The following is a 27,423-nucleotide window of genomic DNA, read 5'->3' as shown; positions in this document are numbered from 1 at the left end:
GCTGCTTTCTTCTTCATGGCTCCTGTAATCCACTCTGACATGCTGGACTTCAACCTCCAGGCTGGCAATGACCCACTGTTGGGTTCTTGGTGCACAGAGACAATCACAGACCACAGGGTCTCAGTCGGGTTTAAGATCTGACGACATTGTTGACCACAAGCCACAAAGTCAGCGTTCTGATCTTTAAGACCCTTGGTCACGTTGGCCCTGGGACGCTTCGCTCCATCATGCCGGGAAACACACAGGTCGTCACCAAATGGTTCCCAGGCCCTGATCCCACCCGTTCCATTGGTGTTTCTCTTTGGCAGAATTGAACAGAACCCTTAAATGAGAAGCTGCCACATGTATTTTGTGTGTTAGATGCTTCACTGTCGGCACGCGCGGTCAGAGCCTGTAACTCTCAGGAAACGGCGAGGAGGCGGTTTCATCAGAGAAAGTAACTTTGCACCAGTTCCTCTTTGCCCAGTCTGTCCTCACTGTTTTGGTTGCACAGAGCTAACTTCTGTGGTGAACTCCCCTCTAATGTCCTAAATCCTTCTTTGTGACAACCAGGCTCAGATGCAACGTTCTCAACCTTCCTCCTATCAGGCAGCTTTGTGTGCCGATAGCGACGGCTGCCGCCATCATGTTTACTGCAGCGGGGTCCCTTCACAGATTTCAGCCGTGCTGAGTGCTGACATTATCAATATATAGAGATGAACCATGGCAAGCTTATGGTGAAAATGGATGTTAGAGGAAGTAAAGTTTTGATTAGGGGGTTTGAAATGAAGTAAATAATAGCTTTGTTGTTTCTTCTTGTAGTGGATCGTAGGCTTAAAACCCAAACCCAGAGGGGATCTGGGGGAAAATATCATATTTGATGGTAATTTGTTTTTCCAAACTTCATGAATTATGTTTTTGAATAACTGGGATTTGAGTATTGACCCAAGTAATTGTGCTTAAATGTTTTCCATAATGTAAACGTCCTCCTGTTGATTGAATAAATCTTTGTGTAATTGTTTTGCCTTTAATCATATTGAACAACAATCGAAACAGAACTGTCAGCACAAAAACTACAGAAACACGTTTAGAATACCCCTTATTCTTATTCTTGGTCAGATACACAGCAGTAGTTGTTTAATGTCGCTGGTGATGCGTATTTATTACTCGACCCAGGGGTTAAATCACCATTTTTAAAGTGTGCCATCACCAACTTTGCCAAAGTTGAAACTGCCTCCCCTTCGAGATGACAGCTTTTTTAATTTGTATTGCAACATAAATATTATTACAGTATACACAAGTTGCCCGGTACACTTTGTGCAGCGTTGCTCGTGTAAATGAGGGGCGTCTGAAAGGTAGAAGTGTGAAACGAAGCAGAGATCAGGACCTGGCTCATTCTGATCTCTAGTATTCCTTCAGCTCTGGTCTCAGTTTTACTGACGTAAAAGAGAAGAAAAAAAATGTGGTGCAGGTTCTTTTCATGGGGTTTTGCTTTTAACGACAAAAATAAAGGGTTTTCCATCATCATCTCCTTCATGCATCAACGTTTATGTCCCAGAATGTCATCAAACATCAAAACGTGCATGAAACGTCGCGCTGTCGGTGGATGTGTTTGAAGATCAGAAGAGTTAATTTGCATTTAAGAAGAAAACATGCTTGACACGAGCACGCACAACCCAGCAGCTCTTATATCTGTAGTCGCGTTAAATGCTGCGTTCTATGGGCCGGAAACACTGAACACAGGACCGGACCAGCATCACCATCACGACTTTTATTTGCACCTCTTTCAATGGCGTTATTGTTTTACTCCTGCCAGGAAAATACCTCTTGTTTAATTATCAATTGCACACGTCTGCATATGAGTTTCAGTGTCGCTGCGCGTATCGACATACCACGTGCTAAAGGCTGTTTAGGTAAGACAGCAAATGATGTAATCGCCCTTATGGGATTGGTCTGTAACTTTCAAACGTTCGTAACACATGAGGGAGGAAAAAAACACCATTTGTACTGTGCTTCTTCTTTTAATGAAGCGTTGTAATTAAAAACAGTTTGACCGCTCCCCGTCCCGGCGCTCACATAAACTGTACGGCATTACAGCCAGCATCTCAGTAAAACGGCTCTTCTCCACGCCAGTCTCTGTTCCCGGACTTGGTGCTGCTTAAATCGTGACGTTTAAAGTCCCTTAAACTGAAGGCCTGCTGCAGAAATCCCTTCAGCGTTCGAGTGGACGGTGGCTTTGATGGCGTGGACGGCATCCAGCTGCTGGGTTGGTCAACATCTGGACGTCGCCACTGTTCCGCTTCTGTCCCCTCCTTATCATCCGACAGACGCACACCGACACAAATCTGACGGTGGAAACAAAAAAGCCACGTCGTTAACTGATGCAAACGCATATTTTCTGAGCCTCGGTGTGCTTTTACTCCACGTCAGCCGCAGCCTTTCAATAAAGGCGAGGATCCGGACAGCAAACGCCTGCGCTATGTTTAGCGCCGATTCTATGTGGTTCATCTCCCACGTAGTATTTCACGCCTTTATCTAGTGTTTATCTCAGATAAGCCGGCAGGCCTCCGCTTCCTGTTTACGTCGCGCCTGGCCTTAGCTCAGGTGACGGGAATGGGAAGCGTTGGTCCCGGACAGAGAACCGCTGCTTTAGCGTTTGAATCTACGGAGATCAAGTGACTTTCTCCTTCCTGGGACAGCTGCCGTCTGATCCACTCCCACCACACTTCAGATAATCTCTCCAGGCTTTTCTGACACCAGGCCAAAAGGTTGGGACAGTTTAGCGTGCTTTGTAGTGTTCCCAAACTCATTTGATTTATGAGCTTCCCAGCACGCCGTCCCGCTGCAAAAAAAAAAAAATACCCGTTTTTAATGAGTGGGGCTCATTAAGCGCTCCTTTAATAGACACGCTCCTACAAGCTCACCCTGGCACGTATGGATTTACTGCAGGCATGCAGCGACACGGAGCAAAAACGCCGCCGCCAGCGGCACAATCCCAGACTTCAGAATCACATCCTCCTGCCTTCCAGCTGGTCCCTGGCTCGGGCTTTCAGCAGCTAGTGGGGAGTGGGGGGGGGGGGGGGGGTACGGAGGAGAACCGTCGCTGAGGACGGGCTCCGTGTTTTACACCAGCGTAGGAGCAGGTCAGACCAGCCAAGGTATTATGAGTTCATACAGTGGATAGGTTAAGCTTTTTGCATTTTCTCACATTAAAACCACATGGTCTGTGTGTTTTTGTCGGGATTTTACACAATAAAGCAACAACGATCATCTCATGATCAAACTCTGACCTGCAGGGGGCGCTTCTGTTCATCTTCCCCCGCGTCGACCGAACCACTGCGAGGCTTTTATTTGCGAAAGTTAGCTGAACATCAGTTTCAGGTGTCGCTGCAGATTCTCAGTTGGGTTTAGCTCTGGGCTTTGACTAGGCCATTCTAACGCATAAATATGCCCTGACCCTTCATTCCATGGTGTCTCCGGCTGTATGTCTATGGCTGCGGACCTCCGCCCCAGTCTCTCTGAGTTTTTCAGGACTAGCCCGTGTTTAGCTCCGTCCATCTTCCCATCAGCTGATCAGCTTCCCTGTGATTATTGAAGAAAAGTATCAACACGGCGTGATGCTAAGATGGTTCAGTGGTTCAAGCTGGTTTACAGGACGCCTTACAGCTTTCTTCTTGCCTGTCTTTGAACCGATGACGCTAAGATACACGCAGGTAGGTTCTGAAGGATACCGCCTGGATTTCATTTAGGAGGATCGGAGAAAAACGCGGCTGATTGTGATGTGAGCTACTTCTCTAGGTTTTTTTTTTTTCTTCATATAACAGCAAACAGACGTCATCACAGCGCGGGTTTGCAAACTGCTTGTGTGCGAATGCAAAATGGGGGCGCAGGAACCGAGGAACATCTGGATGCTGAAAGGCTTCCTTCAATTAAATTCAACCAGCGTCTGTCTCACTCTGCTCCCTCCTCCTCCGCCTTAGCTCGCACGCTCCCTCAGCTTTAATAATGATCTAAATTACTGTTCTTTCCTCCTTTCCCTGTGTTTTTTTTCTAGGCCAAGCCTATTTATGCTGGATGGCTGTGCTTGGCTCCTGAGGGAACGGACTTCGACAATCCCATGCAAAGGTCCCGGGTAAGAGCACGCACCGTTACGCCTGCAGACACCATGCTGCCACCTTCCTAATGACCTGAAATTAGAATAAAGAGGACAGATGCTGAGGATGTTACTTTAGCTCCACAGAAGGAGAACAATAGGTCTGTTCTTCTGGACTCACGTGGAAACGTTGGCCGTTCTGATAAATGTGGGTTTTTGCTTTCAGAAATGGCAGCGGAGATTCTTTGTGCTGTACGAACACGGCTGTCTGCGCTTCGCCTTGGACGAGTCGGTGAGTGCAAAGCTGCTCAACATCTGGGTGGCTGGGGTTGCTGGTTGAGCCCCTCTGGTGATGAAGGGAGGATTTTTAGTCTTAGTTCAGGAATATAAAAAAATATAAATTTAGTTACCAACATATTTTTTACACTATTTGGTGAGAACACTCATTTTATGAAACGTTTGAGTATTTAAATCTCAATTCATTATGATTCATTCATTTTTTTTTTTTTTTTTTTTGTGGTGAGGTTTAATAGCTTATTTGCAAATATAAAGGAGTATTTACGGATTTAGAAGTAGTAGTCAATTCAGGAAGAGCTGGACGCACCGTTTGAACTCTGGGTTTGTCTCACGGGACTGAATCCTAAAGAGGGCTGAATGTTTTTCAGTCTTTGGCCATTTGACAGCAAATGATCTCTTCATCTAGTGGGGATACAGCTGATAGCCGTGGTAGACAGAGCACTTTTACTGAAGTTTAATCCAGCCACTGCTCCCAAAACCAACGTTTAAATCATCTTTCAAAACAGCGTCATAGTTCCACATCACTTTACTTTACTATTTGTTTCTAAAATCATAAAGCAGATGAAAAGCTTCATCCATTACCATTGTGTAATTATTTAAAGGATGCAGTTTTAATCATTTGTTCAATTTATTTTTGCTCAGACATTTAGATTTCTAATAAATACGAATCCAGTTTGGCTCGAGCTGGATGTCCAGGCGGAGGAGCTGGAGGCTTCCCACTGCTGTCAGCCTGAAAATCCAACATGGCTGCCTCGTATCTTATTGAACTTAATTGTCACAGATGTAGTGTGCCACAGAAATCATAGTTAACTGGCTGAAAACATCTTCCTCCAGCCTTCTTACAAAGAGAAGAAAAGTTCTTCTTTTTTAACTATTTCTAGCTGTGAAAACAATCATCAGTCATGCTGTGGAAACTAAAGAAGCGCTTCTCGTCAAAGCTTGAAGGTAGTACAGTTGAGTAATGAGCAGCGTATCCGTTAATGAATCGACTGCAGGCCGGTCACCGAAGCGCAGTTAACCTCTTAATACAAGCTTGTCACACTTGTTATGCTATAACGAGCAAAAAGGAAACATTTCTCCATGCGTTGGGGATCAAATGTTTGTGTAAATGTGTTTAGAACCATCTCTTTAATATAGCTTTTTGAGAAAAATGAAGGGAAAAAAAGGTGTTAAAAGCTGATGGAAAAGCGGGCCGTTCTTCTTGGCAGCAGTGAGACCGATTTCTCTGTTTAGAGCTGTTATAGAGATTACATCCCCAGATCAATGGGAGAACATCCTGCCGGGTAGATCAGCGTGGCTGATGGAGTAGCGGGGTGGCCCGCTGGAAGGAAACACTGCGTGGGGAGACGTTGGACTCGTGACAACGCTTCCCAGCTAGGGGTGGGCGATATATCGAATATGTATTTCAAGTTTTCCTCCGCGCGATGCTTAAAATGACTTTGTGTCCATGAAAGAGCTGTAATGTGACAATATTGTAATTTGTGAAAAGCTTCTATGTGCAGCTGTGGTGGGAAAAAATGGCTAAAATCAAACATTTTTAATTCATTTTATCTTGCAATCAATTTTTCAAACAAAAAAAAATTGAAACGTTAATTTGAGATATACCGATGCAACTTTCGGCACTATGTGGCTAAAAACATTTGTTTTTCAAGGTTATTTAAACATATTGTGATATATATCGTGTATCGTGATATAGCCCAAAGATATCGTGATATTAGATTTTCTTCATATCGGCCACCCCGATTCCCAGCTCCGTTCAGTGTTGCTGGCCTTCAGCATCTTTGCAGAAAGCGTGTTTGGTAGGGCCTGTGGAGGATGCAGGTAGCTGATTGGTAATGGGGCCCACGCAGCCACTGGAAGCGCAGACAGGTCCCAGCTCCCTCACGGCGCCGGCGTTTTGCCTCTAGCCTTGGTTTAGCGCTGTGAAGAGACGCCACAGCTGGATAACGCACCGCGGCGATCTGGGCCGGCGTTGTGACGACGCGACTGTCACAGAACAAGTTTAGAACGACGCAGGCCGCCACATCAGCAGGGCTTAAAATGCGCCGACTCAGCGGAAAGTGCTTGTCAACCTCAGCGGTGCTGCAGAATGGGAATAATTTCCCCCCAAACTTGTTAAACATGTTGGTGAGAGCAGGAGCTGAGGTCAGGCCCTCACTGCTGATGGCAGGAACACGCTCTGTTAGCGAAGCTAGTGTGTCGCCAGGGAATGCGACACGGGTGACCAAACCCATACTAGCCGATCTGACTGGAGATTAGGCTGCTTGTGTGCAAACAATGGGGCTGGGGGGGGGGGGGGGGGGGTGCTGTTAGCCCCCTGCTATAAACGCTTATAACCTCTGTGCTGTGTGTTAGGGAAGGAGCGCTGGCCTCCTTCTCTAAGTGACAGGAGCAGAGATGAGCCGGGCCGTGCCGTAGCTTCACCACATCTTTGCCTTTCAGCGCGGCCCTACGAGTCGCGTTCAGGGACTTATTAGATGACAATGGGAGGAAAACTAGGAAAATGCGTGTGCGCGTTTCCACCGTGCAATGTGTTTCCAGTGACACCCAGGCCGGTGTGCAGTTGTGCTTTCCTCTCATTGTAACAACAGTTTCCAAAACTGTCCGCCACATTGTCCTTTGGTCTTTTCATCTGCTCCCCAAGGCAGGAAATACGGGTCAGGGAAACGGCCTCTTTGTGCTCCACACCCCGAGGATAGAGCCGTCTCAAAGCTTCAGAGCTGATGCCTGCTCTCTGAGGTTTGCCCGCTGGCCTCCAAGTAGAGGTGGAGGGCACAGAAGGTGTGATGAAGGTCGAGGTGTCCCACAGAGGCTTTCAGAAGCTTTTCAGACAGATTCTAGGTTGTTGCTTGTTGACAGAACAAACCTCAGTGCCTGGATTCACAAAGAATACTAAGCCTAAAATCAGCTCTTGGTGACGTCACTTTAGGAAAAGTCTTACATTTTCCTGAATTTTCCCAAAGAATTCAGGAAAATACGGTAAAAAAACGTATTCACAAAGCATCTTAGGCCTTAAGAGAGCTCCTAAAGTGATGTAATGTTAGGAGTAGTGAGGACTTTTAGTGAGATTAAGTAGTAGTCTTAAGTAGGGAAGATGGTGGAAACAGAGAGAGTTGATTGGCTGATCCACCACTTAAACAGAGGAGGAAATGAGCACATAAACTATGACTATAACCTTCTTTAACAATGATACAGTTACTAATATGTAGATAAGATAAACCTTATCACTTCCATAGATGGAAATTAATCAGTTTCAGCGGCCAGGCGGGTTAAGAAATGGACAGAGCTGCAGAAAAATCTAAACATAAATACACGCTAGACAAGATAAAAGAGGAGAGAAAGTATTTTTTTTTTATGTCAGTAGCCTAAATGGTCATAAAAGTAAAGTGTGCTTGTGTGATGCCCTCTCCTCTCTGGCTTTTGATTGCTGGCCAGAGCAATTCTTACTCTCCAGGCTGGTGTGTAAAAGCAGAGAAAAAGGCGCATTGATCTGTGGCTACGCCCTTCGAAGTCGGCCTAATTGCGCCGTGATCCAGGGGCCAATTACTTTTCAACACCTCTGTTCTCCTCCCAGAGCTGTGCGGGCAGAAGCGCCGCTCCTCGATTTTCTCCACCGCGACATTTTATGTTGCTCGTTTTAGCCACATATACAAGCAGGCAATCCCAGTAAAATGCTGACAGGTGCGTGAGCGTTAATATCAAATAGATGAAGTAACAAAATTACCAGTACGACAAGTAAAGATAATAAGCTAATCAAAATGATAGAGGATGTAAATGAGGTGCGTCGATGCTGTATGATGATTAATTTTGCTCAAATTTCATCAACATGACGCAGATTTCTTAATCCATTCTAACCGGGTAAATTTTCTCCTTTTGATTACTAGGAGCACATTTGTGTGTTTTATTTTTTCTCGTACCATATTTTTCGGACCGTAAGGCACACCGCATTTTAAGACACACTAAATATTCTTTCCAAGTGTGTAATGTCACTCCTCCCCTCCGCGAACACACCTCTCTCTCTCTCTCTCTCTCTCTCTCTCTCTCTCTCTCTCTCTCTCTCTGCTGGGATTACAGAGTACTTGGACGACACTGCCCTGTTTCCAACATATAAAGTCGAAAATAAACTTTGATTTTATATTGAATTAACTTACTAGGTTTATTGTTGCATTACAGTCAGGCAGTCTTGTAGACAGCTCAGTGGTCTGATCATGTAGTGACACAGTGTACCGTAATGCTCTGAATGTCCATTGAGCATATAGCGGCTTTGTTACTTACCAAAGTCGTACTTACACATTTTAACAGATTTCTGAGCACATAGTAGCACTTAAAATCAGTCAGTAAGCACAGTGGTAATCATATATAAAAAGCACACCATCAATTGTTTAGAAAATGTAAGGATTTTAGTTGTATCTTATAGTATGAAAAAGCTGTTAAAAGACAGCATCCCACTTAGCAAAGGGGTCAATCTCCTCCTCACTAAGAAACATTTCTGTCATTTCTTTACTCAGTCGCTCTCAGCAGCGATCTGAATCGCTCTTAAGCTAAAACTCCCAGGTAGGAATTTTAAGTCTAAGATAGGAGCTCTGAGAAGCTGAACTCAGACACAGAGCACTGCAGGATATCCAGTCCACGTCTCCTCTATACAATAAAAGCAGCTCGTTGTTCAAACAAACTAAAACAACCTCAAGAAGGTGTTCTGATCAATTGAAACCCCTTTTTTCCCCCAACCATGTCCTTTCCACCAACCAGCAATAAATAAATACGCTTTTATACCAAAGAGGAAGAAATGAAAGACAAAACACGTCTTTTCTGTTGACAAATCCTTCTATAGTTGGAGATAACATGATGCAACAAAATGTCTCTGCTTCTGAGCAGCTGCTCCAGGCTATTCATTCCTTGAAAACTGTGTAGTCAATGTGTTGTCACTTCCTTCCAAGGTAAGCATGAGTCAGCACGGGAACGTTTACTTGAAGCAAACGGTGTCACGGTGTTGACCTAGACATTTGAAACAACTCTTCAACATGATCTAAGTGCTTCGATTTAAAGTACGAGCGGAAAACTTTCCCCTCGGCTGTTTAAAATAACCTCAGCGTTAATTGTTAACTAGGGAATCTCTAACATTTACTCTTATGTTGAGACCGAAAATGTGGGATAAACACCGATCAAACATTGTAGATATGCAGTAAACGGATGCATTGAGCAGAATATGTGTCGTATTAACGTTTTAACTCTTGGTTGAGCGACGCAGATACAAGCGGGTTAATTACTGGCTCACTGCTCCTCTAGATCAGTTCGCCCTCTCTGTTAGTGACGTATAAAGTTCACCAAACCATTCAAATCTGTGTTTCTCCCAACCCCGAATACTTCCAAACAGCCCGACTTGTGTGTCTTGGAAGAAAGTGCCAAATGTAGAGCAGCTGACCGCCGGTGGGGGAGGAGCGAACCACTGAAGCCTTGCTATAGTTTGGGTAGCAGCGAGTCCCTTCCTGCTTCCGTGAACCGTTTCTCAACCGTGGGATTTATCCTCCTGTTTTTGTCTTCGAGACGAAAATAGACCTCCACGCTGATAGATTTATTTATATATATATATATAGATAGATAGATAGATAGATAGATAACTGTATTTCCTTACAGATGGGAAGGAATGAACACGTTGACACAAATCATAGCAGTTTTATGTCCAGTAAACTAAGTCGTCTCTGGGTATGGCGTAGGTATAATGTAGTTAGTTTCCCTTTTATTAGCAGAACTGTCCGAGTTAAGCTAGGTGCTTCTATGACCAACCCGTCCCATTAAGATGCTCTAAGCCTCTTAAGTCCACACATGGAGCAGGGTCCACTGAGCAATGACGTCTCTGGCTATTTTTCGCCGATCTATTTGGACCGCTCGCCCCACATAACTAAAGTATTTTCACCGCAAAAAAGAGGGAAAGATGCTCTTCCATCTAAAGCAGCATTCCTCCTGCTATGCCCTTATTTGGTGAACAGCAGCGCTCGCTCGCAGCCCCCAGGACCAGGGAGCGCTGGAGAAAGGGAGCGTTAGCCCCTAAAAAACCCACAGAGGGAGCGTCAGATGTGCCCCAGACCCAGACATTCCTCCCAAACGGCCAGCTCTGCCGCTCGGGGCTGATCGCGATGCTTTCCAATATCACAGCAGCAGCAGCAGCAGCGGTTTAGCGAGTCCTTCACCTCTATATGAAATGTAGAGTTGTGTCAGATAACTCTCTGACACAACTCTACATTTCTTGTAGAGTGGAAACTGAGTGAGACCTCCCTCAGGCGGTAGGCTCGAAGGGTCAATGAGCATGAGAAGGGGCTGAGGGAGAAGCTTCTTTAATCCTACGTCAGGGTCTGAAAAATAAGAATAACTTATTTTGTTTTTAGGCTCTCGGCCATCGATGTGGCTGTGATGAATGAACCTGCTTATAAAACAGCAGCTTCCCCTCCAGAGCCCGCTGAGCTAAAGCGGCCTTTAGCTCAGCCTGTAAAAGCCTCCTGGAGGATTTATATCATTTATAGAGTGGGTGTACTCCACTTAGTCCCCCAGCTAAGCCGCACCTTGTTTTCACGCAGGTTTTACGGTTCCTTTGCTAACTTTTTATTATTTGTCATTCACTGTCCTTTCTTTGATTTAAAAAAAAAAAAAAAAAAACATCTGTCTGATGCGACTGTATCACTTCAGTTTTATTTTAGGGATGCCTCTGATGCAAAGGCTTGCTATCTCTGTGAGGACACGCGTTCTCTTTGCAGGGTTATGATTCGCAGGCCGACACAGAGCCGGCCCGGTTGTGTAGAAATCAGACCCTGGGACAAATGGTTCGTGTTTGAACGGTGGTCCTGGCCGGCGCATCTCCTTTGTTTAGGTGCCAGCAGCAGAGAGCTGTTTCTAAGCAACGGCCGTCTCCTGAGCTGACAGCGGCGGGATCAGATGGACTGCAGGAATTCAGGCTCCACCTCACGGCAACAAATAGGAGCGTAGCGTCAGCGTCAGCCCGACATCTGCTTCATCTCAGGTGGTTGACAGTTCTGGAGCCGAATACTCAACCGTGTCTCCGTTAAATACACGAAATGGTCGTAACGTTTGGATCTGATGCTTTACTGCAGACGGCGAGCTTCTGGAGGTGATTTTACTGTCAGTAATAAGCAAGGGGATCTCCAACTTTGAGCTAAAACACCAACGACTCACTGGACTGGAGTGTTAGGAAAATAGAGCAATTCATCACGTTATTGCTTTTCTTCAAAACCTGCTGCTAAATTATCAGAATTTTATTTAAAAACAACAAACAACAAATATCAGCCGAATGCATCTGAGGGCCAAGTGTCTGCCAGAAGGCCGTTTTATAAGGTCGTACATGTCCGGGTCGGTTCTGTTTATTAATTTATTAGTTGGTGGCGCTCTGAATGGTGTATTTTATGTCAAATTAGAACACATGACAAAAAGGCCTCGAAAAGTCTTTTTTTTTTTTTTTTTTTAAATTGGTATCTTGTTTTTACCAGGTTTTCTATTTCATTTCCCCCTTTAAAAGGTTACATAAGTATATTTAGACACTCTGGCTGAGATGATGAATCCGGGGAGAGAAACAAGCAGCTGAAGTTCACTGCGTGGTAAAAATAACCGAAAATGCTCGGAGAAATCTGCCAGTTTTTTCAGCTTGACTGGAGACGCGTGTCGGAAACGGCCGGTCTGTACCCTCCAGGTCTGGCTGTGGAAGGTGGCTACTACCGCAAGACGACTCGGTTTTCTCTCTTTCAGTGGCGGTGTGGTATTAAAAAATTAAGTCCAGTGGCGGACAGTGATGTGGGAAGCTCCATAAGGGAAGCGGTGGTTCCTACAGAGGCATGTCTGCTGTTCATTAAAGCCAGAAAGAGATGGGCTTCATACACTTCTCCCCAATTTTGCACTTTTACAATTTTAGGTATTTTTACAATTTTAGGTATTTTGTTATGGACTCTTTCAGGCACGAAAAAGATATTGCTAATTAAGCTAATCGCTACGATATGTGTGATTCAGGATAATGTGATTCAGGCACGATTTTGATTAAATGATTATTTTAAATTGACTAAACCCTGTTTTACAGCAACGTCTCTTTCACTACACAGAGCCTGACGTTAGCTTGGCTCTTAATGTAAGTAAATTACGGCTCATGTATGGCAGTTTCCAGAGGGATGCTTTCCACGCTGGTTTTTAAAGAGTTGGCTAAAATTGGAAACATTAATCCCACGTGTCTAGGATCGGTGAATCACTGCTACTAAATAGCAGCTAATGTTTTACATAAAGACACCATTAAAAATCTTTTATTCCGTAATGAATCGTGCAGAACAGCGATGCCGTACGCCGTGATCGTACGTTATCTGCTTGTATCGGCAGCTGTAAAAGCAGCAGGAGAGAATCGATGGTTCTGCTAAAGGATTTCATCAAATACTTTTACTTCCTGGTTGACTTGGGCTTTCTTCCTTACAGCTGCACAGTAAGAAAAGGCTTCTTCTGGTGTTGCAAATGTCTGACGTTCAGAGCGGCATCAGATTTTTTTCCTTCACTTCTTTTAGACCATCATTGATTCTTGTCGTCCGTTCACTCTTATTATCGCTTCGTTTCTGGCTGATAAAGGGAGTTTTCAGTGTGACGTTTTGTACTTTCCTTATCCGGCGGCTCCTGGGGGTTTGCACGCAGATCTTAATAAAGCTGGATCTGTGCTCCTTCTCCTTAAAAGGAGCTGTAAGGAGGCCGAGCACCTGCCTAACATCTGGAAAAAGACACACGGTCCAGACTGATAAGAAAGCAGCGGGGATTCTGAGCGGATGCTCAGAAAACGCTCAGCGGCTTCTCCTGATGCTGGTTCGCCGAACGCTTCCAGCAACGTCTCCTCCACTGACCTCAGGCGCAGAACCTGTTTGCTCTGGCGTTCTGAGTCCGTCTTTCCTCCTCTTCTCACTGAGTTTGTTCTCCGACTGAGCAGGGCTGCCTGGGAAACCGTGATGAATCTCCGAGGCCCGCTTCCTCTTAGGTTTTCTCCGCCTGAATTTTGAACACTTTGGAATGTGATACCAGAGATATCGGTGTTTAGTCGGGCACTCGCCCATCCAGAATCCAAACATGGACATGTGGGAAACCAAACCAGAGCCATCCCGTTAGAATCGTTCCCACATCTACGTGTTTATCTTGCTCCTCACATGTAGCGTCTAATATCCCCCTGCTCTGAAGGCTTAACTCTTCCTGCTGTGTGTCCTCCAGCCAAGCACGCTGCCTCAGGGCACGGTCAACATGAACCTCTGCACAGACGTCGTCGACGCCGAGCCCAAGACGGGCCAGAAGAACTCGCTGTGCATCATCACGCCCGACCAGGAGTACTTCATCAGAGGAGAGAATAAAGAGATCATCAACGGGTAACTGAATCACTCCTCGGGTGTGTAGGGCGGTAGCACGCAGGCGTCGGGTAAATTGGTTTTGTCTTCCTGCAGGTGGAGCGAACAGCTGATCGTATACCCCCGCACCAACAAGCAGAACCAGAAAAAGAAACGAAAAGTAGAGCCCACCACCTCCCAGGTAAGGTTTTCACACGCTTTGCCCTGTCGGAGCGTAGCAGTCCACCACCAGGTCAAACACTTTCTCCCGCACCTGTTCCCGCCCAGGAGCCAGGACCGGCCAAGGTAGCCGTCACCGGTTCTGGGATCCCCGAAGCAGACAAGGCTCCGGACTCCAGCTCCATCATCTGGCAGGAAGAGCTGAACCAGCGGGAGGCCGAGAGTGCAGCGGCCTGGGCGGCTGCTGACCAGCCGCTGGGCTCGCCTCCGCCCTCTGCAGGTACGTTTACGCCTACAACACTACTTTATTTCTTCTTACTCTAATTATCGGGTTGATCACCGCTTTGAAAATACCATGAAGCGCTACAGACTAATAGAACGATCATTTTTTTGGAGCCTCAGGTAATTGTCCAAATGCCAAATGTGAGTCAGCTTTGACACTAATGAATTTAAGCACGAGAAATTAGAACCGGTTTTATCAAACGGAGCAGCGTGTGAACAATCTGCAAAACTCTTTGAGTTCCTGCACAGTCTGGAAACTCTGGGATTGTCCAGGTTTCAGGTTAGTGTGAAACCACAGGGTAGAGGATTTGTATTTCCACACTTGCCTGTCCAGCTTTTCAGAGGCAATCGGAGGCAACCGAACATTCGCTCCGTTCTTTCTGAGAACGTTTCGACACCTATCCATGGGTGTCTGTCAGCTCTGGAGGCTTGAGCAACCTGCAGTTGGACCGCTGCTGTTTTTAAGGACAGGGAGGCCCATCCTCTAAGTCAGATACAAATCAACACAAACCACGCAGATTACATCAGCAGTCTCATCAAAGTGAAAGTGCCTCCCATTTAAGCCGGTCTGCTGTTTCCAGACTCGATTCCTGTTCCGTTGACTAGAAGTCAATCTTTGCTCTTTGTTTTGTTGAGCTTCCATGTGTAAAGTTTTGACCTCATAATGGCCCCACATTGACATTCGAACACAAACAGCTGGACATGAATGACATGTAGGAACCTCTCATGACCGTCTTCCCTCCCTCTCCATCAGGTGACTGTGTGCCTATTGGCTCTGACGGCGGGTCAGTGAACGGCGACGAAGTGGACCGCAGCAGCCTGCCGCTGCATGGCTCCGCTCCCCAGGCCCCCGGCGGCCCCCTTTCCCCGACCGGCTCCTGCTCCAGCTTGGGGGGGGTTCCGCGCTGCCTGTCCCCGGCGCCCAGCGACCCCTTCCCCTCCGGCAGCTCCCTGCTCTCCAACGGCTCCCACATCAGCGGCTCGGTCAGCTCCCTGGACTCGGACGCCAGCGGCAGCACGGTCACCAGCACCGACAGCCACCCGGCGGCCCACCGGAGCGGCCACCACGACGCGCCGCGCTCCCGCCGGCTGGAAGTGGAGGCCAGAAAAGCCGAGAAGAGGAGCCGCTTCAGGAGCCCCGACAGGCAGGAGAGGGAGGCCGTCCTCAGTCCCGAGAGAAGGTCCGTCACGCTCTTCTTTCACAGATGCTCTGCTCAGATAGTTCTTTCCAGCTTCTGATATGTTGTTTACAGCTGCTTTAACTTCTTCCTTTTTGTTCTGAAAACTCTTAGCTGGCAGCCATTGGTGTTAGACTTAAGGCTTTAGATTTGTGTTTCAGTTAATATGACGTATACACTGCAAAAACGGATCTAAAAATAAGTAAAATGTTCTTAAAGTGAGTGTATTTATCCTTGATTTGAGCAGGTATATAAGATTATCTGCCAATGGAATGAGTATTTTGACCCCTAAAATAAGATAATTAGACATCCTGCCTTTGAAATAAGATGATGGAGATGAATTGTTCCTATTTTAAGTGCAAAAATCTCATTCCATTGGCAAATAGTCTTATTTACCTGCTCAAATCAAGGACAAATACACTCATTTTAAGAACATTTTTACTTACTTACTTATTTTTTATTACTTATTTTTACTTATTTCTAGTTTTTGCAGTGCATGAAGCATGATGATTAAACAAAGTTGCTTTAACTGGGACAATACATAGAGCTGATAGCAATGCCCCTTCATCCCACCCTGATGAGCTGTGTTTGGAACATTTGCAGTTTGATTTAATCACTGAGTCTGTTTTACTTGATCAGAGTTGCATTTTTGCACGCCAGCTAATCAATGAAAGCGCTAGCGGATTATGCAGGTGGCATAAGACCCCAGCGTGCTCGCCGACAGGTGAAGCCTCTAATCTCTCTGAATCAAACATTTACTGGACCGCTTTCTTAGAATGCCGGCTCTGTTCTGCTGACGCGGGTCTGAAAATGCTCGAGCTACCGGCTTATCCTTTTAAAGACATGTCTGCACACAGAACAGAGACGCACCAGGCTTTGATGTGTTCTTAAACACTCTCTCAAACTGACGTGGTTTTAATGGGAGACAAGTGAAAAGGCTGCATTTCATCACATGAAGACGTGTCGACCCAAGAGTGATCTCTCCCCATCACCTTCCTCCGTTGCTTTGGTTCTGGGCTTTCTCTGCAAACCCAGACTGAATAAACACCCAGGTTCCTCACCGTCCGCTCAGTGATTAAAGGCTCCCCACGCACACCAGAGAGTGGAAGATTTTAAACACGTCCAGTAGCGAGTGGGTGAAGTGACAGGAAGTGGGTCTGTCTCCCCTCTCACAGCCAGTTTAGATCCCTGTGCTTGTGCCAGGCTAAAGGGTAATAAAGGTGGAACGTGAGTGGTCAGCGTTCGCCACTGAGGGGAACAGAAGAAGATGCCGTGTACTTTGAGGTTTTAGTCTCTTATGTGCAGCCTTGGGTCACTTTCCTTGATTTTAAGAAATGCAACAAAGTTAAGGTTTAAAAGCGACAGATTTAGCTTAAAGTGACACAGCCGTCCCTCAACTGGTGCATCTGAAAGAAAGCTACTACACCTTTCCCTTGCTGGCAATATGGACAAATATTGCTATTCCGTGTTAGTTTTACTCTAAAAAACGCAAAGAGTTATGACGTGAAAACTAAAGCTCAACCACCCGGTACTCTACTGAAGGCCAGCCTGTTAGTTACACTGTTCTACTAGATTTAGCGGCTGGTCATCCTTTACCTGACTCCGCCAGATAGATTTGCTCCGCATATCCATCTGGAAACCTTCCATTGAAGTAATTTTGGGAAGGGGCGAAAATACTGGTTAGCTGATTGGCCTATGTTGGTGATAGACGGGCCAAATGAACCAATCAGATTCGTCGTCGCTCTGTTACAAGTGACGACGAAAACACAACCACAAGCCAAGCTACTCTTGCTGCTGCAGGTAAAGGCTCGTTAGCTCAGCAAAGAAATACTCTGTAATTCCGATAAAACTTGCTCGATAGCCACGCTAACACTAGTTTCATCAGCTGAAGCCGCCATGTTCTTTAGACTGAACTGTCGCGCTTCCGGTTGCGTCACACCTCAACCCGCCTCAAAGCCAACGCTGATTGGACGTTCGTTTGGTGAACGGCTCCAAATGATCTTTAACGGAGAGTAGCCAGACTGATCTGCGAGTGAAACCTTGAAAGCTCGCGAGATCAGAAAGAGTGTGTCTGAGCAGTTTTATCGTGTGTGATGGTAGATTATGTTTTTTTTTCTTCTTTGTGGCTGATCGATATCGCGATAAAAATGTTCCAAGTAATAAAAATCGCGAGAATTTTACAGTATGCCGGTCGCCTCCAGTGTAGTCAAACATCCTCGAGCGTGTCGAGAACCGCTACTTCACGCGTTAAGCACTCTGAAAGGATCGTTAAAAAGTCATTACATTGGTCTATTGTACTGCTGCCAATTGTAAGAGTGGCTTTGGATCGGGGAAAGGATTGTTTAATTATCCGACGGACCCGGTTTTGCGTTAAATTTGGATCCGGAAAGGCTGGGTAGCTCTACCCCTGTTGAACCCCCATCCCTGCCATGCTGCCTACTAGCATCATCATCATCATCATCATCGCTACTACTCCCCTCTCCACTTCCCTCACTGTCGTCCTGGTGTTCACACCTAACTATCTGCTCATGGCCGGACACAGCACGCTTCGTTTTTAACATCCAATTGGCTAGCTTCGTATTTGTCCTCGTTTAAGGTTAAAAAATCCATCACAAAGGTGAATAAATATTGACTCGCTATGTAAAATGACTATTTCCTGATATCGTGTTTGACTAAACTGACGTCACGGCATCCTACAGCGCCTCCTCGTGGCCAAGACTGTGGGTCACATGACTGAATGAGGAATTTTGCGTCGTCTGGTATCTTAGTGAATTATTTTATGCTATAAACAACAAAATGCTGGATTTTTTTTGTTTGTTTTTCACTTGTGATGTATTTAATTTTGTACATACTATCAAATGAGAAACTATAGGTATGCGGTTTTCTATTTGAACTTTAATCTGTGGCTCAAAGTCAAATTAGCGATATATAAATGGCATAAAGAACAAGACTCTGCGGTGTGGAAGCTGTTACTGAGGGATGACATTTGGCTTGGCTGTTTTCATCAGTCTGGTCCCTAAAATCAAGTTCAAGGAAGCACAAACGTGTAAGAAGCTTGTGGAAAATAAATGACATTTTCCCACAGAGCTGTGTTTGCCGTTTGTTCAGTCAGCAACTAAAACACAAGACTGAAACTTTGGCAAATAACGTGAGGCTAAACGCTTGAAGCAGAGTCGCTCCGGTTCAACCTTATGAGCTCTTGGAACCTGCTGGACCTGATAATGTAGACAGGAGCGTGGCACATTCCCAGACATCCTTACACGTCTCCAAGTCCCAGTTTAAGGAGGACAGCAATAATCAGGACGATCATTTAATAGTTATTATATTTCTTTGTGCTGGTACAGACACCAGATCAATTCCAGCCTTCCAGGCTCTTCTTCACGTGGTTGATCAAATTTGATATACAGTAGTCAGGATTTTCATTCAATCATCATGCAGTCGATGTTTAAAAAACAAAAGGAAGTGGATCGGTGGGCGTGAGGCCCCACTCTGTTCCCCGCTCGTTTCTTCCCATTTAAGGACAGCAGCTTTAGCCTAAAAGTCCCCAAATAAGGGCATCATGTAGGCTAGAGTTATACAGTATTTCCCACCGGCCCCTTCCGCTGCGATACGGAGATCGCTGTCAGCGAACAAAAGGCCTGTGTGGGCGCGTGTCCGAACATTGTGTCACAGATTGAGGACGATTGCAGATGTGAGAGTAGGCCGTTCTCGGATCTGTGGTCCGGCTCTGATCGTTCCTGTGAGACGCATCAGGGCTGCAGTCTCCATCAAAAACCGGGGTTTCCACCACGGCCAATGATGACTCGCGTCAGGATGAGTTATAGTATTTACCTTTTGTAGCAGTCACTTAGGGAAGCTTGATCACAGTTGGTCAAATCTGTGTGCTGTAAGAAAGAAGCGACTGGAAAACGAGCATCTGCGGTCAACTTGACTTTCCACCCACATGCATTTAAAGGCCAAGATCCCTTGTTGATTTCCGCTGCTGGATCTTTTGAATCATGTCAGCGTTTAGGAAGTCCTGTGTTTATTTGCGCAGTCGGGACCAGGGACGGCGTGTTCTTCCTCTTTCTTTGATCTTCTTTTGACAATCAATGTGTCTGTTTTGGCCCTTTTTTTTTCTAATGGCCGAAGCAGTGTGTGGCTCTCATTACTCTCAAACGGACCTGGGCCTTTACATAATACGTTGCGGCGCAGCTCACAATGGCCTGTTTTGTTTACTTCACTACCTCGGCCAAGGTTCTAAGCAACTGGTGCTGAAACTCCAATCCCATAAAAACAACAAATCCCTCCTCCCCGCCGGCAGGTTTAAGCTTCCTGCCACGGCCTAATCAGCGTCGCAATTGTTTTTCTCCCCTGGTGGGGGGTGAGCTGTATTTCTATGGATTTGTAGAGGCTGATGTGAGGAACTTTGGTCGATATGACGGCTTTCCAGAGTAATCTGGACCGGTCCACACACAGTTACCAGCTTGCCCCGGTCATTGTGAGCTTTGAACAGTGGATAGCAGGGTTCCTGGCCTTGGAAGTCCGTCATGGATGCCATCTTCTTCCAGTCTGTCTCTTACTCTGAAGCAGGGACTTTAGCTAAGGCGAATGAGGCCCGCAGTGCTTTAGCTGTTGTTCTAGGTCCTCCGTGTGTCAAAATGCCCTTAGCTGCCCAGCCTCTCCTGAGAAAGTTCCCCTATCGTTCTCAGTTGGGTTCTCCGGAGACCCAAAGCCGTAGAAATGGCTTTAGGTAATCTGTATGTTAATGCATGGCTATTGAAATAAACAGCCAGTGCTTTGTATTTGTGATTTAGCACAAACTGATCATTTTAGGACGATTGCACCTCGGCATGTTGCACAGCTCTACTTCTTGTCTTTGCATCTAGAAAGGGAAGATTAGTTGTTTATTCAGGGGCCTGTAGATAGATAACCCCTTGATGTGTAAATGGATTAAATAGATGGAGTTTAATGATCGGTGAGCAATGCCATAGAGAAGAAACCATCGACCTTAATCTGTGTCTTTGCTTTTTCAGAGTGTGTGACTTTTCACATTTTAAGTGATCATTAAAACCAGAGATGTGCAGAAGCAGTGATCAGATCAGCTGCTCTATGAACAGCTCCAGCAGTGGTTTTTATGTTTGAGTGAAGAGAGTGTGTGTGTGTGTCTGCTTTCAGTCGCTCCGGTGTTATTGAGAAGTTGGAGGCCTTGGAGCTGGAGAATCCAGAGAAAATGGAGGTGGAGGAGACGGAGAGACGTGGAGCCAGACAGGGCCGCAGCGAGCACCGACGGCTCTGCAGAGAGGTAACGGCAGTAGGAGCTGGGAGGTTGATAAACTACGATCCTGAGCATCATCACATGGCAGAAGACGAGCAGGCTCAGGAGAGAACCCACCAGCACCGTCTCTCTTTTCCTTTCCAGTCCTACTACCAGCTTTCCCAGTGCTTCTCCTCTCCTGTCTTTTCAGTTTTCCTCCTTCTTTCCATTTTTGTCCCTTTCTGCCAGCTCTTTGTTTTGCTTATAGGTCAGAGGTCGGCAGTAAATGCTGTATTTATTTCAAGTTTCCATTCTTTGGTGAGATTCCCCTGATGATTACACTTCCCTTTCCCATCCCGGACCTCTGCACTGACTTCGAAAGCTGACTTCAGCAGCGCAGAGATCCGGCCCAGTAACGCTGATTGTCCTGGCCCCAGATCTCTGTTAGTCATGCACCAGTGAAAATGGCACAAACAAACACCGATAAAGCTGCGCAGACTGCTGGTATGCACAACAAGTAATGCTGTGAGTTCTCACAGGGATTCAGAGAGCTGACTTATATTTTCCACCCACGTTCCACCAGGGACGCCTGTGATGTGTTTCTGGTTTCTTTGTTGCTCTCAGGAGTCGTCACGACCTCTGAGGACAGTGGTTGTGATTCCACCAGATGTACAGCAGTGATGAACACATCCAGGTGGTGCTCCCTCAGCTCACCTGGTGCAGGCGGCTCCTTCCTCTTTAACGTTTACAGCTCTTTTTACTCATGACTTGATTGTTATAGTTTCAGCTCACTTTCTAAACTGATAATGAATACGAAAATATTTGAGGCACATAACAATCTTTACTTGCCATTGGTTACATGAACATTTAAACTTCCTTTTGCAGATAGTTGAGTTGCAGTGCTGTAAAGCAAACTGTGTTACCTGTGTGCTGTTTAGGAGCAGAGGCAGGACCATGACCATGAGGGCCTGGACTTTCCCTCCACCCTGCCCCCCCTGAGGAGAGCCAAGTCTTTGGATCGAAGGACCACAGAGTCCGTCATGACGGTGAGCGTCTCGTTTATCTCTGTTGCATCCTTTACAGCCACGTGATTTACAGTCCCAATCCACGTTTTCCCACAATATCAACAACTTGACTCACTAAAAGCTGGAACTCTTTGGGGAAATCGCAGACCTTTACGTCATATATTGATTGTTTATTAATTTAATTTGTTACATTTTATATGGGTATGTTTTAGGTAAAGACTTCTTCTGTGACTAGACCATAGTTAAATGCTGGTGTTTTGTTGTTTACTTGGGTTGTCCCCATCTAACCCCAATCAAAGCATTTTTAAGCAATTGCTGTCAGATTGCCTGACTAAACCTAACCACAATACCTATTATTATTGTTGTTGTTGTTCTGTGGCGATTCCTGCTGTAAGCCTGTTAACGTTCTTTTGTGTTTCTACCTGCAAAAAAACAGGATAATTTGACAGTTTTGTTTAATTTCTTTAAAGCCGCACCGTGAAAGCTTTGAGCCAAACATTAGCTCAGTTTGAGATATTTTACCTTATTCTTCAGGTCAATACATGCAGCACTAGGCGTGTATAAATGCTCAAAGCAGGCTGCCCTTCTGAAAAACTCCTCTATGTAACTTGGGAGGGTTGGCTCCGTCGCTGAAAGGGTCATGTGACCTAGACACAGCTCTAGGTCACATGACCAATTCTAGGTTGCAGCAGTCTGACCCCAGACTGGCGTAGCAACAAAACAGCACAGATATGACACCTACCTGGATTTAATCTAAAGGGGTGAGTAAGTAACTCCATGTCTTCTCAATCTGCTGTTCCAAACTGGTCTGCTATCAGATTCCAAAACATGCTGGGAGGTCGTTTGATTTTGCAACAGTGCAGTGTTACTAGTGGCCTTCAGGGGCACTAAACTTGGAAGTTACAGGTCTAGTGCCCCTAGTGGCTAAAAGTTACACGGGGCTAAGTTAATTAAAACCTTTTCCTAATTTCCTGAACCTATTCATAATGTTCTTACTGGGTCTTAAAAAGTCTGAAGTGTAATGTTACTGAAAGTTGGACAAACCTAATTCAATCATCTTGCAGTAAGAGAGAGACTGGATTGGGTGCTGCAGCTCCTGATCTGTCCGTTCTTTAAAGGCTTATAGCCACTTTATGTACTTATAAAAATAGACCAAAAACCATTTGATCATGATAAAATAAAGTTATATACGCCAAGCCTCCATCCTGATAATGTTTTGATGACCATCTACCGGCAGTATTGCAGAATTATCATAATGCCAGCTATCTTAAATAATATGTAAATCACTTGTAAATAATGCCGGACTGAGCCTGACCCTCTGCAGTTCCTTGCAGTAAAGCAGCAGCTCGGCGGGAATGAAGACCAACCGTTATTAATTAAATACACCGATCTGCAGCAGCTTTATAAAAGCCTCGTATCAGAAAATGTACTCTCATCAATCAGCTCTGCGGTCACATCTGAGCAATCGGCAGGTTTAGCATCTGCTTCAGTGAACACCGACGTTCATACTGTATTCCCAGCGACAGTCCAGTCTTTTCCCTCTTAGAATCATATATTTTTGCTTTTTTTCCCCCCACAGGATCTTGGAACATTCTGCATTGTTTCGCTGGGAGATGCTATTAGCTATTTGCTGCTGCCTTGTTTTATCCCCTGCTGCGCATGCACCGTGTTATACTTCCTCTGTTATTAAAAATAAACACGAAAGGCTTTTTTTTACTAATAAATTGAGCAAAAACAAAACATAAAGTGAAATAACGTGGCTATGCACATTCAAAGATCAAAGCAAAGCACCGAGTTACTGAAACAGAAAAAACAACTTCATTTTTGAGTTTTGTCCACATGCAATCGACTGCAACTGAATTGAAATGAGACGAGCCGAAATATCAACAAGTCAGATCAAAGCAGATATTAAACATGCTAGCGTTAATATAGCACTTCAGCTAAATGCTCCACTTTTTTTTTTTTTTTTAAATGTTAGCAGGAGTGAGATGTGCTTTTATTGAAGAGTTCTTGGTGTATGTGTCAAAACAAATTCTGAAGTTATACCCTTCAGCACACAATAGTAGTTTTTCACCTTGGTTAAGCAAATTGTGAAGCAGATTGAGGCTGACCTGCAGAAACCTTTTCATTGTGAGGAAATGGAGCAGTGTCACAAACATTGTTTAAAGCTATAATGTTGGTCATAGACTATTCATGACACTGATTCTAATGAAACATTAGACTTCTATGACTTGGATGGGTATTGAGCCAGAAACCTGGATAGCAACATTGCCTGTACATGATTTGTTCATGTAAACGGCATAAAAGCTGAAATAACCTGATCATCGGGTTTCTCTCTCTTAGTTCTGGATTGATATCCTGTTCTTAGGCTCATTTCCAGTATGGGCGACTTCATGTACCGTATTCTTCAGACTATAAGTCACTCCGGAACATAAGTCGCATTAGTCATAAAGAGGAAAAAAGTCATACCGGACTATACGCATTTTTTAGACATTTAGTTCACACAATCCAAGACTAAAAACTTATTTTATTAAATTACACAGCTGCATCCATTAACAGATGAATACCATGGAACATACCTGGGAGGATGAATGGGGAAAATTAGCAACTCCAATCAGCAAGGTTTTACCCAGCGCGTTTCAGCGTAACGGGTCGTTACGCTCAAAGTTGTAAGAATTACTCATAAATTAGACCATGAGCGTAGCGGTGCTACATGCTAAGCTAACAGTACAACACGGATGTTTCAGAGCAACATAAAGCTCACATGGATCAGTAAAGTTGTAACCCGCCCAGACAGCGCTAGGTGTTATTAGCTTCACGGACAGCCCGATAATGAGGTTGTGTCACGGTCTGGGTCCTTTGTCCTGCACCAGGCAACGCTCTGCTGCGTGAATGATACTGAAACAACAGAACAACATACAAACATGTGTTCAGTCTTTGTTGTCTAGAAGTTAATGTTTCAATACATTTTAAGTGATACAGGAGCAGCATATAGTATTCACAAGGCTAGAGCGCCCTCTTGTGGCTATAGACGGTAACGGTTTAGTTCTAGGTTCATGTTGGTCAATAAGAATTACCATTTAAATTTGATATATAAGTCATACCTGACTATAGGTTGCAGGATTGGTCAAACTATGAAAAAAGTGTGACTTATAGTCCGAAAAATACAGCAGTTGTCTGACGCCGCTCAGGAAGCACAAAGCAGCTGCCTGCTTCTTCATCGGACCTGAAAGATGCTTTAAAGTCATGCAGGGCTGAGGAGTTGGGTCACTCTGTATCTCGCTGTGATCAAAAGTCTTTCATGTTCTGCTTTTTATGTAACGCATCAATTCAACACGTTTCTGGTAGCTGTGTTGTTGACAGTTCAGGTCACTTGTTACCAAACAGCTCCTGCAGGATAAGGAATGTATTTTCTAAGGCCTGGTGACTAATAAATGAGTAGGTTTAGATTTGCTCTGATTAGGAACTTCAAGCGGGACTCTTGGAAGGTCAGGGTGTTCCTGTGCGTCTGTGCTCTCCGGGACAAAGCCTCTCCTGTTCTGCTCTGTTCTGCTAAGCTGCAGGATCTGGGGTCAGCAGCAGTGCCAGGGCCTCAGCGGAGCGGAGAGAGAGGTCGCCGAGTTGTTGTTGTTGTTTGGGCTGAGTGACCAGAACTGGTTAGGCAACGCTTGTGAAAGTTAAACCTTGAGAAATATCTCGCTGCGTATTTACCTCTAGCGGGTTTCTTATGGTCAGAAAGTTAGCACGCAGGTGGTAAATGATACATCCTCAGCCAAACTGTATTTGTTTTGGGTAAAACATAAAAAAACATTAGCATCCAGTCAAGATGAGAAAATTCAGTAGGCTTGATATGAGTTTATGACTTACTTCTGTTATTTCTGATGTTCCCCTGGCCTTGGTGTGGTGGTGCCAGGGCGGGGTTGTTGTCGGCCCAACCTCCACCCTGCAGGGGGCAGCGCAGCCCCCTCTGCTCTCTCTCCTCTCCAGGTTATGCTACTCATTATGCTCCACGTGTGCAGGTTTTAGAGATGCATGCGATCATTGCTGCTGGCTGTGTTTGCGGGGGGGAAAAGAAGTGTGTGAGAAGAGAATATCACCACTTGGCACTGCTTCCTGTGGTCACCGGTTTAATGGATGTATGTGTTGTCGTTCCCACGGTTTGGACGCGCAGCTCACCACAACAGTCCTGAGCACTAAGCCACACTCATGGCAGACGCTGTCCCTGTTCAGTGGGCAACAATTCAACAGTGTGGGCGCTAAAACCGTCCATCCCACTGATGGGGTCAGCTTCTCCCCACAGCTGAGCGGCTGGGAGTGCGTTTGTGTCGTTTATAGTACCTTGCAAAAGTTTGCATACCCCTGTGTCTTTGTCATGTTACAACCACAAGCTTCAATGCATTTTATTTGGACTTTATGTTCAACCAACATACAATATAGCACATACTGTCAAACTCAGGGTGGATGGAAAACTTCTGTGAACAACAATTTAAGTCCTCTGAGTAGGATTTGGGTCTAGACTTTGACTAGGCCATTCTAAAATGAAACATGCTTTGCTCTAAAACTCTTCATGGTCTAGCTGTCTGTCTGTTCAGGTAGGACTAGGCAGTATGGCTTAAAAATAAAACAAATCCAATTAATTGATGTTATTTCCCTCTTTCTTTTAATAAAAAAAAATGACAAATACTTTTTAAAAACTAAGCTATTATTTTAAACATCTCGTCCGGGACTTGGCCTGAATTCAAAGTGCAACTTAATACAAGCTTTACAACAGGCTTATAAAACAAGATGGTCGGCCCCGCCAAAGTAAACTATTAAATTAGATCACAAGATGTTTGCTGCTAGTGGTGTTGCACTTCTAAGAACAGGCTTCCCTTGTGTAACGTCAAACTAACTTAATAAAATAAGTAAATGAATACATTAAAGGGCCTGGTTTTAGGGTATAGAAAAGGTTTCCTCTTTAGAGTATTTTGACAATAAATTTTTCTGAACACAATTCATCATTTCATGCTCTTAATTTGCCCTTTCATTTTAAGTCCACCTCACAATTAAGAGCTACTTTGTAGTGGTATAAGACATAAAATCCCAATAAGACGTGTTTAATTGATTCTGTGGTTGGAGCATGACAAAATGTAGAAGAGCTCCAGGGTTGTGAATACTTCAGCAGGATTTCTAGAGCTCAGGGTGAGGAGCTGGAAAGTGCTGCTATACCTGTGGGTCAGCTTGAATTTACTTTATTCACCCTTTTATCTCTGTGCTGCTTGTTTCTTTTTAGCCGGATCTGCTCAACTTCAAGAAAGGCTGGATGGTGAAGCTGGACGAGCAAGGCCAGGTACTGAAAGTCCCAGTCTGATCAGCCGAATAACAAACAAAGGAGGTTTCTGTCACCCTAAAACACAGTTTTCTCGTCAAGACGAGTTCAAACGGCATCTGAGCTGTGCTCCTAAAGCACTCCGGTGTCTGTACCATCCTATGGCCTTTATACAGGGCCGTGGCCTCGCTTTCATGTTCCACCTTGAATGGACTTAAAAGATGAGGGTGGAGCCCGAAGGCTTAAAAATGTTCCATTATGCGATGTAAAGAGGAGCAAGCTGCTGCTGCCATTTAGAGCAGGTTTTATTGTCGGCCGGGTTTCTGGAGGGTTGTGACAGATTCCTACATGGTTACTTTTTCAAATTGCACGTCTTTGGACTTTATGTGTCTAAACGTCATTATCTTTTCTCAGTGGAAGAAATACTGGTTTGTGTTGACGGATCACAGCCTGAGATACTATAAAGATTCAATTGCAGAGGAGGTGAGCTCATTTGATTCATGC

The 27,423-nt window shown here is 45.1% G+C and overlaps 1 protein-coding gene across 4 annotated transcripts in view; it reads left to right on the top strand.

Annotated features, from left to right (window-relative positions):
• Positions 1-27,423, top strand: part of mprip (myosin phosphatase Rho interacting protein) — a 50,879-nt gene that overhangs the window by 4,382 nt on the left and 19,074 nt on the right. For all 4 annotated transcript variants that reach the window (XM_036142558.1, XM_036142559.1, XM_012864090.3 and 1 more), the window contains exons 2-11: positions 4,034-4,111; positions 4,299-4,364; positions 13,601-13,752; positions 13,828-13,912; positions 13,999-14,170; positions 14,927-15,353; positions 20,508-20,634; positions 21,525-21,632; positions 26,884-26,940; positions 27,334-27,402. In XM_036142558.1, coding sequence (XP_035998451.1) covers positions 4,034-4,111; positions 4,299-4,364; positions 13,601-13,752; positions 13,828-13,912; positions 13,999-14,170; positions 14,927-15,353; positions 20,508-20,634; positions 21,525-21,632; positions 26,884-26,940; positions 27,334-27,402 — 1,341 coding nt within the window. The remainder of the gene's footprint in view (positions 1-4,033; positions 4,112-4,298; positions 4,365-13,600; positions 13,753-13,827; positions 13,913-13,998; positions 14,171-14,926; positions 15,354-20,507; positions 20,635-21,524; positions 21,633-26,883; positions 26,941-27,333; positions 27,403-27,423) is intronic.

The sequence above is a fragment of the Fundulus heteroclitus genome, chromosome 10 (genome assembly GCF_011125445.2).
Source record: "Fundulus heteroclitus isolate FHET01 chromosome 10, MU-UCD_Fhet_4.1, whole genome shotgun sequence".
NCBI lineage: Eukaryota > Metazoa > Chordata > Actinopteri > Cyprinodontiformes > Fundulidae > Fundulus > Fundulus heteroclitus.
This window is presented reverse-complemented; position numbering and strand designations above follow the sequence as displayed.